The sequence below is a fragment of the Moschus berezovskii genome, chromosome 21 (genome assembly GCF_049115385.1).
Source record: "Moschus berezovskii isolate FMDL1 chromosome 21, NW_MosBer_1.0, whole genome shotgun sequence".
NCBI lineage: Eukaryota > Metazoa > Chordata > Mammalia > Artiodactyla > Moschidae > Moschus > Moschus berezovskii.
Genome location: NC_142480.1, coordinates 40,986,815 through 40,999,458, shown reverse-complemented (window position 1 = coordinate 40,999,458; position 12,644 = coordinate 40,986,815). Strand labels below are relative to the sequence as shown.

At 47.7% G+C, this 12,644-nt stretch overlaps 1 protein-coding gene across 2 annotated transcripts in view; it reads left to right on the top strand.

Moving 5' to 3' along the window:
• PCSK6 (proprotein convertase subtilisin/kexin type 6) overlaps nt 1-12,644 on the top strand; it is a 183,575-nt gene that overhangs the window by 74,675 nt on the left and 96,256 nt on the right. For both annotated transcript variants that reach the window (XM_055417994.2, XM_055417993.2), the window contains exons 3-6: nt 732-842; nt 1,297-1,440; nt 3,666-3,742; nt 5,539-5,627. In XM_055417994.2, the coding sequence (XP_055273969.1) occupies nt 732-842; nt 1,297-1,440; nt 3,666-3,742; nt 5,539-5,627 (421 nt within the window). The remainder of the gene's footprint in view (nt 1-731; nt 843-1,296; nt 1,441-3,665; nt 3,743-5,538; nt 5,628-12,644) is intronic.

The window sequence follows — 12,644 nt, the reverse complement described above, 5'->3', positions numbered from 1 at the left end:
GCCACAGTGATGCCCATTGCACAGGTGATATGAGCAAATTGAGGCCAGGGAGGCTCCCTGCTCGAAGTCACTCTGCTGGTGAGTTTGGGCCCAGATTTGAATCCAGGCAGCCAGGCTCCAAGATTCCTGTTCTTAAGTAACATTTATCCTGCCTCTCAAGCTTTTTTTCCCTTGGTCATGACAGTGGGTCATGCCAGTTGAAAGAAGTTTATAAAACCCTGAAAATAATTTTAAAATCTTAAATGAACACCATCCAGGAATTGCTATCAATATTTTTCTGTGTGCCTCCCTAGGTTTTCTCTGCATGTCCGGTACCAGGTCTGAAGTAGTTGCTGTGCTTCCATTATAGGGATCATCATAGTTAACCGTGTCCTCCCGATAAACCATTTGACGCCTTTTATGCCTCTGCACTCTCCATTCCAGAGCATGTATTTCCTTTTAATTTGGGACAAGCGTCACCAGAGTACTGACAATTTCACAAGGTCTCCTTTAGTAGGATGATTTTCCTACTGTTCCAGAAGAGAGGTCCTCTTCCCTTCCATGTAGACTGGTTCTCATCTTTCAAATATGGTTGCTCTGAAGTGAAAATGTCTCCTTGGAATTAACCATCCGAGGCATCTGATAGACCTAGATGTTCATGGAGAAGGACTCCTGGAACATGTGTGAAGCGGCCACGTGGAACCAGGACATGGCTGCTGAAACAGAGAATAACTGCATTTCTCTCCTGCTAGGTGAAATGGCTCCAGCAACAGGAAGTTAAACGCCGGGTGAAGAGACAGGTGCGAAACGACCCGCAGGCACTTTATTTCAACGATCCCATCTGGTCCAACATGTGGTACATGGTAAGTAGGCCATGGGCCTCTGTCCCTGCACTGTTTCTGAGACGGGTCAGCTCTAGACAGATGCACTTCATCTGCGTGCAGAACCCCTATCTCAGTGCTGTCAGGCACATGCTCTCTTGTGAATTTCTTTCATTACATGAGGGTCAGGGTGAAGGGCCCCTGGAGCAGGAGAGGGTGGGCGGCACCTTGAGTCATGGACAGAGCCCCTGAAGGGCAGGGACACCAGGGAAAGCCGTGGGGACATGGCCTGGCTGGGGCAGGAGGGCCTTCCGTGTACATGTGGCCAGGTCAGAGTGGGAGAGCGATGCAGCCCTCCTCGAGGACTCTTGCTAGGACCAGGAGGAGGAAGGAAGGTCCTGCCCTGTCCTCCCGCGAGCGCCACAGCACCTCTGTTGGGCTGGCGGGTCTGTGTCAGGCATGTCTGTGCTGGGGGCTTTGTGTCTCCTGCCTGCAGCACTGTGGTGACAAGAACAGCCGCTGCCGGTCAGAAATGAACGTCCAGGCGGCGTGGAAGCGGGGCTACACGGGAAAAAATGTGGTGGTCACCATCCTGGATGACGGCATAGAGAGGAACCACCCCGACCTGGCCCCAAACTACGTAAGTTGAGTCTTGGCCTGGCTCCCTGAGACGCTCACCTGCACTGGTCATTACCTGAGACGACGTACAGCATAACCTACTTAAACCCCACCGCCCCGCCCTATTATGGCACAGTATGGAAACTGAGCTGATGGTGCTGGTGAACCCAGCTGCCCGGAGCCAAGGGTGTGTGAGAGGGTTCCCGCGCACTGCTGGGGCCCTGAGAGGCTCAGATGTGTGTGCATGGGTGTGTGTGTGGGGTGGCCCCTCTGCACACGTGTCTGTGTGTCTGTTTACCTTCAGGTCAGCGTGTGTGGGGGGGATGTGTGTGTGTGAGGGGCGTGTGTAGGGACCCTCTGCCTGTTACTCCTCCAGTTGTGCAGAGAGGAGAACCTGGCACGTGGTAACTTTTGAGAACTGCCTTCAAGATTCCAAGGCACTTGGGTGCCTCAGTTATGTCAGTTGTCTCATGGTTGGGTAGATGGGTATGCACCCTTAACAATGTCAGTTTTTTAATTTTACCTTCTTAAAACATTTATTAAAGTAAAGTTGATTTATAATGTTGTATTAATTTTTGCCATCTGGCAAAGTGACTCAGCTATAAATGTGTAAAACATCTTTTCTGTTACGGTTTATCACAGGATATTGAATATAGTTCCCTGTGCTGTATAGTAGGACCTTGTTATTTATCTACCCTATATATACTAGTTTGCAAAGGATGACAGTTTTGAAGTCAACAATCAGGAGAGCTTTTACAACATGTCTTAAAGGAAGATAGGAGATTATACAGATACTATAAGTATATAAAGCAAAAACATACGTATTAAAAATATAAGATGAAGGGAATTATAAGGCATAGCTACTGCATGGATGAACCGTGAAGACAGAATCTGGGTCACAAAACAACACACATTGATTGTTACTGAAATTGCAAGTCTGTGTGCCCAACACACAGTGAGGCCCATCAAATACTAAACATTAGACTTTGGCACAGAGAAAAGTTTATTATAGGTTCATACAAGCAGATGGCTAGCTCATGCCCTAAGAACCCCAAAGTTACTGCAAGCTTTCAGCGAGGCCCTTTAAAAGCAAAAGGTGAGGGAGGGGCGAGGTTAGCTGTTGTAGACTTCTCTGTGTCAGATCCTTTGTTCCTGAGGTCAGGTGGTCAGGTAATGATGTTCCTGTAAATCTCTACCAGATGAATGTTATTCTCTGTACTGACAAGAAAGCAAGGTCCCAAGGCACAGCTTTCACCATTCAAGGTCCCAGTCCCTGGCTCAGAGGAGACAGATCTCAGTTGGCAGCTCCCTCAGGGCCATGAGGGAGCCAGGTATCCAACCCACTGGCCCTCAGGCTGCTCAGGCCGCCCAAATGGGGAGACCAGGTCCCACAGACTGTGACCCAAACAGATGGCCACTGCTAGTTAGGTCGCAGAGACAGGGATGGGGAGAGGTTCACGGCTACTTCAAGGCCTGGGGCAAAGTTAGTGGGTGGCTTTGGCAAGGGCTCTTAGGGCCATAGTCTCCAGTCTGCTTCCTGGGCCCCCAGCTCACCGAAGGCTGGTAAGCTGCAGGGCCTCCAGGAGAAGTCCTGAATCTGCCTCTTACCTCACTGTCCACCTGATGACCACCACACCACCAACCCTTGACTCAGTCACTGCCACAGTGGTTCCTCAGTGTCAGGTACTAGTGGTCAGGGCCCACCGCAGCACTGACCAATACCTGAGCGGCACAAGTAATGGTCGCTCATTGACAGTTGGCTGCTTGTGGGGCGGGGCCCATTGAGGCACCAGAGCAATGGCTGAGGAGCCCTGTTGCCTGGTAACAGGGAGCAGAGTAATGGCTGCCTGCTAATCCCACTCTGTTACATGATCTCCTGTAGGTGAGGTCCCTGGAGTCGTTGTATTCATAGAGGTGGAAAGCAGACGGTGGCTGCCAGGGGCTTGGGAGGGAGGATCAGGAGTTAGTGCTTAAGAGGTGCAGAGTTTTGCAAGATGAATCCTGTGGATGGATGGTGCTGGCAGCCACACAACTTGCGGATGTACTTAGCACCATTGAGCTGTAAAAATGGTTAGGGTGGTAAATTTTATGTGTATTCACCACATAATTATATATATGTATAATTGTTGTTGCAGTAAGAGAGTGCCCAGCTTATTTCTGTTTCCAGTCGAGGCGTAAAACCAGTTATAAGCAGAGTTGTGATTCGCTGGGCCACTTCTCTTTGGTCACCAAGGTTTCATTTTTTAGGATTCCTACGCGAGCTATGATGTCAATGGCAACGATTACGATCCGTCTCCACGGTATGATGCCAGCAACGAGAATAAGTACGTCCTGGGTCACCTGCCTGACCCCTACCTGCTTCCTTCTCTGTTTCTGTGCCTGCAAATGGTGGAGCCAGCCCACGTGGGGACCCTGGGTTGGAGATGGGCCGGGGGGGGCAGCTCTCTGCCTCCTGGCGGGGTCTGGGGCTAACCACCAGGAGCCAGCCCCACACTACCTTCTAGGCTTGCAGGCTCAGTGGGTTTGGCCCCTTCCTGTGGGCTGTCACTCTGCTGGTCAGCTGCAGTGAATGTTGGGCCAGCATTATTCCTGTTTGCAACATTTTCAGAATATCTCATGGTTTGCACAGCCACCTGTGTCCAGATCACAATGTGTTCTCTCGGATCACTTGGTCAGCACCCAAGCCTTCTTGACTGTGTCTTTGACCTCACAAGGGCAGTGGCGGAGGCCCATGTGATGGTTGGGCTGGCTGTGTGGCTCTGTGCAAGTGGGGTGACCTTGCTGACTCTCAGTGTCTTAGAGATGCCTTATATCCTGATGCTTCCTCTTCTGAGGGCTGGGGGGGTGGTAAGATGACGGATGAGGGACACACCATTACTGTTCGGTCATTGAGACTTGTGATAGAGGGAGTGGGGGTGGTCTGGAGAGACTGGGGGACTTGGCACCATTGGTAGCAGCCCTGGGGGTGATGTCCAGCTTCCCAAACCTGCCTGGGCGCTCCTGTCCAGTGTCCGGCCAAATCTTCCTCCATCAGCCGGTCCTGTGCACTGGCTCTTCCCCTTCTTCCAAAAGTGTTTAGAGGATGGTGGAAGCCCTTTCTTTCCCCTGCTGACTCGAGGCCTGCAAGGTGTGTACTCCTCAGAGTTCCCTGTTTCAGTCCATATGATGCTGAGGTTGGAATCCCGGTGCCCCAAGGGAGCCCCGCAGGAAGGCTCAGCCAGTGGAGGCAGTCAGCGGGCTGTCCTCAGTGCTCCAAGCACCCGTGGAGGCCTGGCCTCATGTCCCAGGTGCCCTTCCCACTCCATGGCCACCACACTGGGGCTTCAGGGCACAGCGGGCAGGGAGGGACCACCCAGATGCAGCGTGGTGAGTCCCGAGTGGGACCCTGGGCCCATGACTCAGGGACAGCCCCAGCTGTAGGCACACATGGTCCAGAGTGTGGACAGAGGGAGGGCTGCCCCGGGGGCTGATACTTGGGCCCAGGACCGGCTTTAAAGGTGGTTTTGATTCTGAATCAGTGATTCTCATCTCTGACGGACATTCTCAGAGATGTGCCTGCTGTAGGTGGCAGAGTGGGGTCATTACTGAGGAGAGTGCTGACCTTGGGTCACCTCTTCCTATTCCAGCGACTGCTGTTGAGTGTTGCGTGTCCAGCCCTCCTCCTTGCCCTCTGCTGGAATGGCTGTGGAAAGGTGGGTGGGGGGAGGGGTCTGCCCAGGGTGAGCACGGGGCAGGGAGAGGGCTCAGGGGACAGAACCTAAGCCTTTGTTTCTTCTTATTTCATCTCTGCAGCTGGGCCAGCATCTGCACTGTGCTGTCAGTCAGGGGGACGCAGAGCCTGGGGGGTGGGATGCGGAGGCCGTGGGTGCCCAGCAGAGCCCAAGCCTGATACAGGTGCATCACATCTGCAGTGCAGCCTATGGGACGCATGGATGGCCCAGCAATGATGGGGAGGAATGGGGGACGGCCTCAATGTCCCCCGGCTTAGGGACAATGGCTCTTCTCGCAGGAGGGTCCTGACACGGGGGTGCACAGATGGCCCAGCAGTTATGGGGAGGATTGAGGGAGAACCTCAGTGTCCCCAGCTTAGGGTCCTGATTGCCTTCTCTCCTTCCCGCAGACATGGCACTCGCTGTGCAGGAGAAGTCGCCGCCTCCGCCAACAACTCCTACTGCATTGTAGGGGTTGCATACAATGCCAAGATTGGAGGTGAGGCCCAAGTGCGCTGCCGAGTGGTTCAGGCTGGCCTGGGTGCAGGGTGCAGTCCCCTGCAGGTCTGGGCAGCTGCACTCCCCATGGTGTTGAACCCAGTCGGATCCTGGGCCTCACCTCATGCTTCCTGGGGCCTGTAAAGCCTCCATGGGTGGTGGTGTCTGGCCCCTGAGTCACCGCTGTCAAGCTGATTGCTCCAAGAGGCCGCTGGGTCCTGCTGCTGGCCTCCCCAGGCTTGCCAATCACTCTCCCAGCAGGATTTATGGTTTTCACCTGAGAGGAAGCCTAACCTTGGCACCAACTCCTGCTGTAGCCTCCTGGCCCACTGTACTTGCCCCTCAGCTTTAGCCAGAGGACATTTGTCACAGTGACCCGCAGACTTGCCTGGTCTCCCCTGTTTGTCATGGACTTGTAGTATTCACATCACCCCAAAAGCCTCCCTGCCTCCCTTTTGGATCAGTCTACCCATGACTTACAGTTGCCCATGCCCAACTATGCTTCCATGGAGACTCTCGAAGCTGGATGCTCCCACCTTGTTCTCCAGGAGGTCAGCCTTCCAGGGCCCTGTAGGGAACACTACCTGACCGGGGATATCTCTGGCTCTGTTGTTTATTTTCTCCATTGGAGAGTCAGGCTTCTCTTGTCAGCATGGGGCTTTAAGAGCAGAGAGTCACGCAGCTTCCTCTTGCCTCCCCCGCCCAAGCCTGGCGGTTGGTCATTTCAGAATGGCAGAGGGTCATTCAGCATATCCTCTGCAACGTCTCGTAGGTGCGTGTGGCTGAACTGGCACTGAGCAGGCATGTGCCAGGCCTGAACGGTCCCCGACCGTCCACTTGGCATCAGGGCACTGCATCCTCACCTGTGGCTCTGGCCCTCAGCTTGGAAGTGCTCATGTGCATGCCAGTGGCTGTGCTGGGTGCCTCCTTCCCATGGCCTGGCCTTCTCTGCTGCTTTTCCTTTATGAAGGGGCCATAGCTCCTTCAGTTCTATGATGAGCAGTGAAAGGTGGGGAGGTTGGGCCAGGGGTTCTGTGGGTCACTCAGTCCTTGGGGAGCTTCTTGAGTTTTGAGAAAAGGCTCCCCAGTTTTCACTTAATGAGGACTCTCCACCTGCCCTCTCCCTAGAAACCTTTGAAGTGGCTGGGACTTGTCAGTCTGTGACATCATTAACCACCAATAGCATGTCCTGCAGAGAACAGATCAGAGGACTGTCACCTGACCTCACTCCATCATGGACAGTTCTTTTATGTTGAGATGTGTAAGGTCTCCCTGGAGACTTTGATGAGTGAAGACCCATGAAAAGTCTCCCTGACTGATCTGGGTACCAGTTGAATTCCCACCACCCACTGCCTCTGTGTCCTGGGACAATGGGTGGAAACTCTCTGTGAACAGGGGTGGGGTTGCCATGGAGGAGGGGTGGGGGTATTGGCATTGACCCAGGGAACCTATGACAGCCACGTCTCCAGAGCTGCTGCACACAGCATCAGCCTCTCCACCCTCTTCCCAACCCTCCCTCCAAGCCCACCCTGGACAGGCAGCCTTCAGTCACCCACAGCCTCCCTCTCCACGTGCTGGCACAAAGCAGGGAACTTCCCTGAGACACCCTGGTGTGTCTGTGATCTCTACCTTTTTATATCTTTTCTATTTCTAAAGTTGTTCAAGAGATTAAAGTGTATATCCTGACTTAACTCTAATCTACATGGAGTTAATATTATACAACTTCATGTATAGTATATGAACCTAAAACATTATTTGAGTTCACACTTAGTGTCATCTTTTATGCTGTTGTTTTATGTTTTCATATTTTATAAACCCAGTGTTTATTCTTGCTGTAAACAGTTGGCTTGTGAAAAGAAATATACTTACCTACATGTTTACCCTTCCTTATTTTCTAGCTTCATGTTCCTTCTGTCTGGTTCCAATTTTTCTCCAGCCTGAGAATTTCTTTTACTACGTTAGTATTTCTTGAAGTGTAGGTATGCTGGTGAGAAATCATCTCATATTTTATCTGAATTTCATCTTCTTTGAAAGAAGTTTTGGTGAACCTAGAATCCTGGGATGACATGGTTTTCTCTCAGCCCTTTAAAGATGCTCTTCCATTGTCACTGGCATTCATTGTTTCTGATGATGAGTTGGTTGTCATCCTTATTGTTGGTCCTCTCTATGTAATGTGAGTTGTTTCTCTGGCTACTTTTATTTAGCCAGAGTAAATATTTCGTAAATATTTCATTATTTATTTTTATTTATTTAGTAATTTTTTTCTCTCTATGCTTTGTCTATGATGACTCTGATGGCCCTTGGTGTAATTTCTTTCACAGTTATCCACCTTGGGGTTTGCTGTGCTTCTTAGTGGGTTGTTTGTTTATTCTTTCTTTTTCTAAATGAAGTTTGGAAAAATTTCTGTCAATATTTCTTTAAATATTTTTTGCAGTCCTGTTTTCTCTCTCTTCTCTTTGGGCACCAGTTATAGCTGTTATATTGCTTGATATATCTCACAGGTTAAAGCTGTATTCATTTTTTAAATATTTTTTGGGGGGTGTGCTTCAGATTTGATAATTTCTTTTGCACTATTTTCTTCAAGTTCACCAATCCTTCCTTTTGTTGTGTCCAATCCATTGTTATTTCCACCCAATGATTTTTTCCTTTTTCTTTCCTACTCAAATATTGTGCTTTTCTGTTCTTTGATGTCCATGTGGCCTATTTTTTCACTATTTCCAAATCTTTTCTGACATTCTCCTTCTCTTCATCCATTATACCTATATTTTATTTTGGATTCTTTAACATATTTATGAGTTTTTTTTTACAGTCTTTTGTACTGATTCCAATAGCTTGGTCATATATGGGTATGTTTCTATTTTTTAAATTGACGTGTAGTTGATCTACAGTGTTTCAGGTATACATCAAAGTGGTTCATATATATAATACATATACATGTATCTTCCGGAGAAGGCAATGGCAAGCCACTCCAGTACTCTTGCCTGGAAAATCCCATGGATGGAGGAGCCTGGTAGGCTGCAGTCCGTGGGGTCGCTAAGGGTCAGACATGACTGAGAGACTTCACTTTCACTTTTCACTTTCACACATTGGAGAAGGAAATGGCAACCCACTCCAGTGTTCTTGCCTGGAGAATCCCAGGGATGGGGGAGCCTGGTGGGCTTCCATCTATGGGGTCAGACACGACTGAAGTGACTCAGCAGCAGCAGCATACATGTATCTTCAGATTTTTTCCATTATAGATTATTACAAAGTAGTATGTCCTTGTTATTTATCTGTTTCATATATAATATGTATCTGTTATTCCCAAATTTAAGTCAGACAAAAACAAATATATGATATAACTTTATGTGGAGTTTATAAAACAGTGATACAAGTGAACTTACTTGCAAAACAGAAACTGATTCACAGACATAGCCACAGACAAGCTTCTGGTTACCAAAGGGAAGTGAGGGACAAACTGGGAATGTGGGTATGTTTCTAATCATTGATTTTTCTTTTTACAATGTGCAACGTATTCCTGTTTCTTTGCACATTGTCTAGTAATTTTTTATTGTACACTGGACATTGTTCCACTATACTGTAGGGACTCTTGATTCTGTTATCCCTGAATACAATTGAGTGTTGTTCTTGCTGTCAGTTCAGTTTTTCATTTTGTAATGACTCATCTGTTCTGATTTGCCCTTCGCCTTAGAGGAAATCCTTTAGTGCAAGAACAGTCTTTACTCTTAGATGTTATTGTTGTTCAGTTGCTAAGGATAGTGTGACTCTTTTAGTATTTCAGTGGAAACTCTGAAGTGTTTAACTGGCATTTCTAAGTTGGCAAGGTTCAAGCTCCAAGTTGACTGCAGTGCCCCTGCAGTGGCAGCAGCTGGAGTATCTGCTGACTCATTCAGCCTCCCCCTATTGCTCTCTACCTGGGCTTCTTAGAGACTTGCCCAGATGTGCTCCAAGCAGGGTTTAGCTGAATATCTGAAGGAAGTTTATGTATATCTTCCTTTCTAGCTCTCTGCTTTCTAGGATTTCTCTCAATTTCCAGCTTCTCTAACAGTTCCAGACTCAATCCCACAGCTCCCCAGTAAAATAAGATTGCATTTTCCTGATTGAGTTCTAGCTTCTCTGTATTAAGAGACATGAGGAGTTCCTTCAGAGGAAAAGTGTTATGAACCTGCATCATACCTGGTACGGTTGCTCTTTTAAGAAATGAATCACCTGCTTCTGCCTTCTTCTGGTTGCTTTCCAATGCCCTTAAAAAGTTCTTGTTTTCTTAAGTCTTTAGTCCAGAGTTTATAATTATTATTTTTAAGAGTTAGTGCGATAGAAGGTACTCTGCCTCTATTGGAACTAACACTTGTGATTTCTATTTCTTTACCAAATAGATGGTGTCTGCCCTGGTGGCTCAGATGGTAAAGAATCCACCTGCAATGCAGGAGACCTGGGTTCAATCCCTGAATTGGGAAGATCTGAAGGCGGGCATGGCAACCTACTCCAGTATTATTGCCTGGAGAATCCCCATGAACAGAGGAGCCTGGCAGGCTCCATGGGGTCACAAAGAGTCAGATACGACTGAGTGACTAAGCACAGCACAGCACGTTGCTGCATGGTAGTTACTCCAGCAAACATTTGTGATCTAGCACAGACAGTGGATTAACTAAGTGATTCCAGCTGAGGGTCATTCATGAGGTTGGCTGTGATTGTCTTCTGAGGGCTTGCTGGTGGCTGCAGTATCCACTTCCAGGACAGGTCACTTATTTGGTTGTTGGCTAGAGTCCTCCATCCCCTCCTGACTGTTGGCAGGAGGCCTAGCTTCCTCCTCATGTGTACTCTCCGTGGGGTTACCAGAGGGCCTGTGGCATGGTACCTAGCTTCTCTCACTGCAGGTGATTCAGAGAACCAGCAGGAAGCAGCAGTGCTTTTTATGATATGGTCTTAGAAGTCACACACGATCAGTTCAGTCACAGTCTGATCTTTTGAAATGAACCCAACGTATACTCAAGAGGAGAGACATTAGGCTACATCTGTTGAATGAAAAAGTGTCAAAGAATTGTGGATATGGTTTAAAATCACCGCAGATGGGCTCCTAAAAGTTTACTGTATATTTATACAAATGGAGTGATTTTTTTCTACCAACTTTCTTTGTAGAATTGCGTGTTTCTTACATGTTTTATCACAGGAAAATAAATGGAATAAAAAGTGGCACTGTCCAAATTATGTCTTTAAAATAATATGCTTGCTTGCTAACAAGTCGAAATAACTTCACAATGTTCAGTTCAGTTCAGTTCAGTTGCTCAGTCGTGTCCGACTCTCCGCCACCCCATGAATCACAGCACGCCAGGCCTCCCTGTCCATCACCAACTCCCGGAGTTTACTCAAACTCATGTCCACAGAGTCGGTGATGCCATCCAGCTATCTCATTCTCGGTCGTCCCCTTCTCCTCCCGCCCCCAACCTTTCCCAGCATCAGAGTCTTTTCCAGTGAGTCAACTCATCGCATGAGGTGGCCAAAGTATTGGAGTTTCAGCTTAAGCATCAGTCCTTCCAATGAACACCCAGGATCGATCTCCTTTAGAATGGACTGGTTGGATCTCCTTGCGGTACAAGGGACTCTCAAGAGTCTTCTCCAGCACCACAGTTCAAAAGCATCAATTCTTCGGCAATCAGCTTTCTTCACAGTCCAACTCTCACATCCATACATGACCACGGGAAAAACCATAGCCTTGACTAGACGGACCTTTGTTGGCAAAGTAATGTCTCTGCTTTTTAATATATTATCAAGGTTGGTCCTAACTTTCCTTCCAAGGAGTAAGTGTCTTTTAATTTCATGGCTGCAATCAGCATCTGCAGTGATTTTGGAGCCCAAAAAAATAAAGTCTGACACTGTTTCCACTCTTTTTCCATCTATCTTCAATGTATGTAATGCTTTATCAAAGTGCAGAGGAGGACAAGGAAGGTACAATATCATCTGGAACGTGGTGAAAACAGAAATAACCAGTACTTACTGAGCTCTGTCTGCATTGTAGGCATGGATGAGGTGTCTGTGTGTAGTGTCTTACATAATCTCTACAGAGCACTCTGTCATTGATGCTGCTTTTGTCCTCATTTCACAGATGAGGGCCAGCCTGCTCTTAGCCTCTACTCTTTTACAAAAAATGCAGTGCAGGAGGCCTGGGTTTGATCCCTGGGTCAGGAAGATCCCCTGAGAAGGAAATGGCAACCCACTCCGGTATTCTTGCCTGGAGAATCCCATGAGCAGAGAAGCATGGCGGGTTAGAGTGCATGGCATCACAAAGAGTTGGACACAACTTAGCAGCTGACGCTAACCCTTTAAACCATATTTACTAATGTAGATAGATGTAGATAATGTAGATAGATGGATGAATGGATGGATGGATGGACAATATTGTTGGTTTTTTTTTAACTTTTGATTGTACCATGCAGATGGTTCCTTAGACATGATGGTTTGACTTAAGATTTTTCAACTTAACCATGATGTGAAAGTGATACATCAAAGTAGAAACCCTAGTTTGAGTTTTGAATTTTGCCCTTTTTTGGAGCTAGCAGTATTCCATATGGAATTCTCTCATGGTGCTGGGCAATGGGAACCTCGGCTTCTAGTCAGTCACAGAGTTGCAAGGGTAAACAGCTGACACATGTACAACCGCTTTGGTTGTACTTTTGGTACAGTATTCAGTAAATTACAGGAGATATTCAGTGCTTTATTATGAAATAAGCTTTGCCATAGGCGATTTGCCCAACTGTAGGCTAATGTGAGTGTTCTGAAAATGTTCAAGGGAGGCTGGGTAAGCTATGATGTTTGTTGGGTAGGTATATTAAATGCAGTTTTTACTTAAACCTGTCCTAAGTTGAGAACATTTTACGAGAATGTAACCCTATCATAAGTCAAGGAAGATCTGTACTTGTTTTCAGTAAAATATACTAAGTTTAATTTTATCCAAACTTAATACGAGAGAAACCAAGTGAAACTGAATATTCCTGAACTTTAGATTAATTTTATGTTTAAT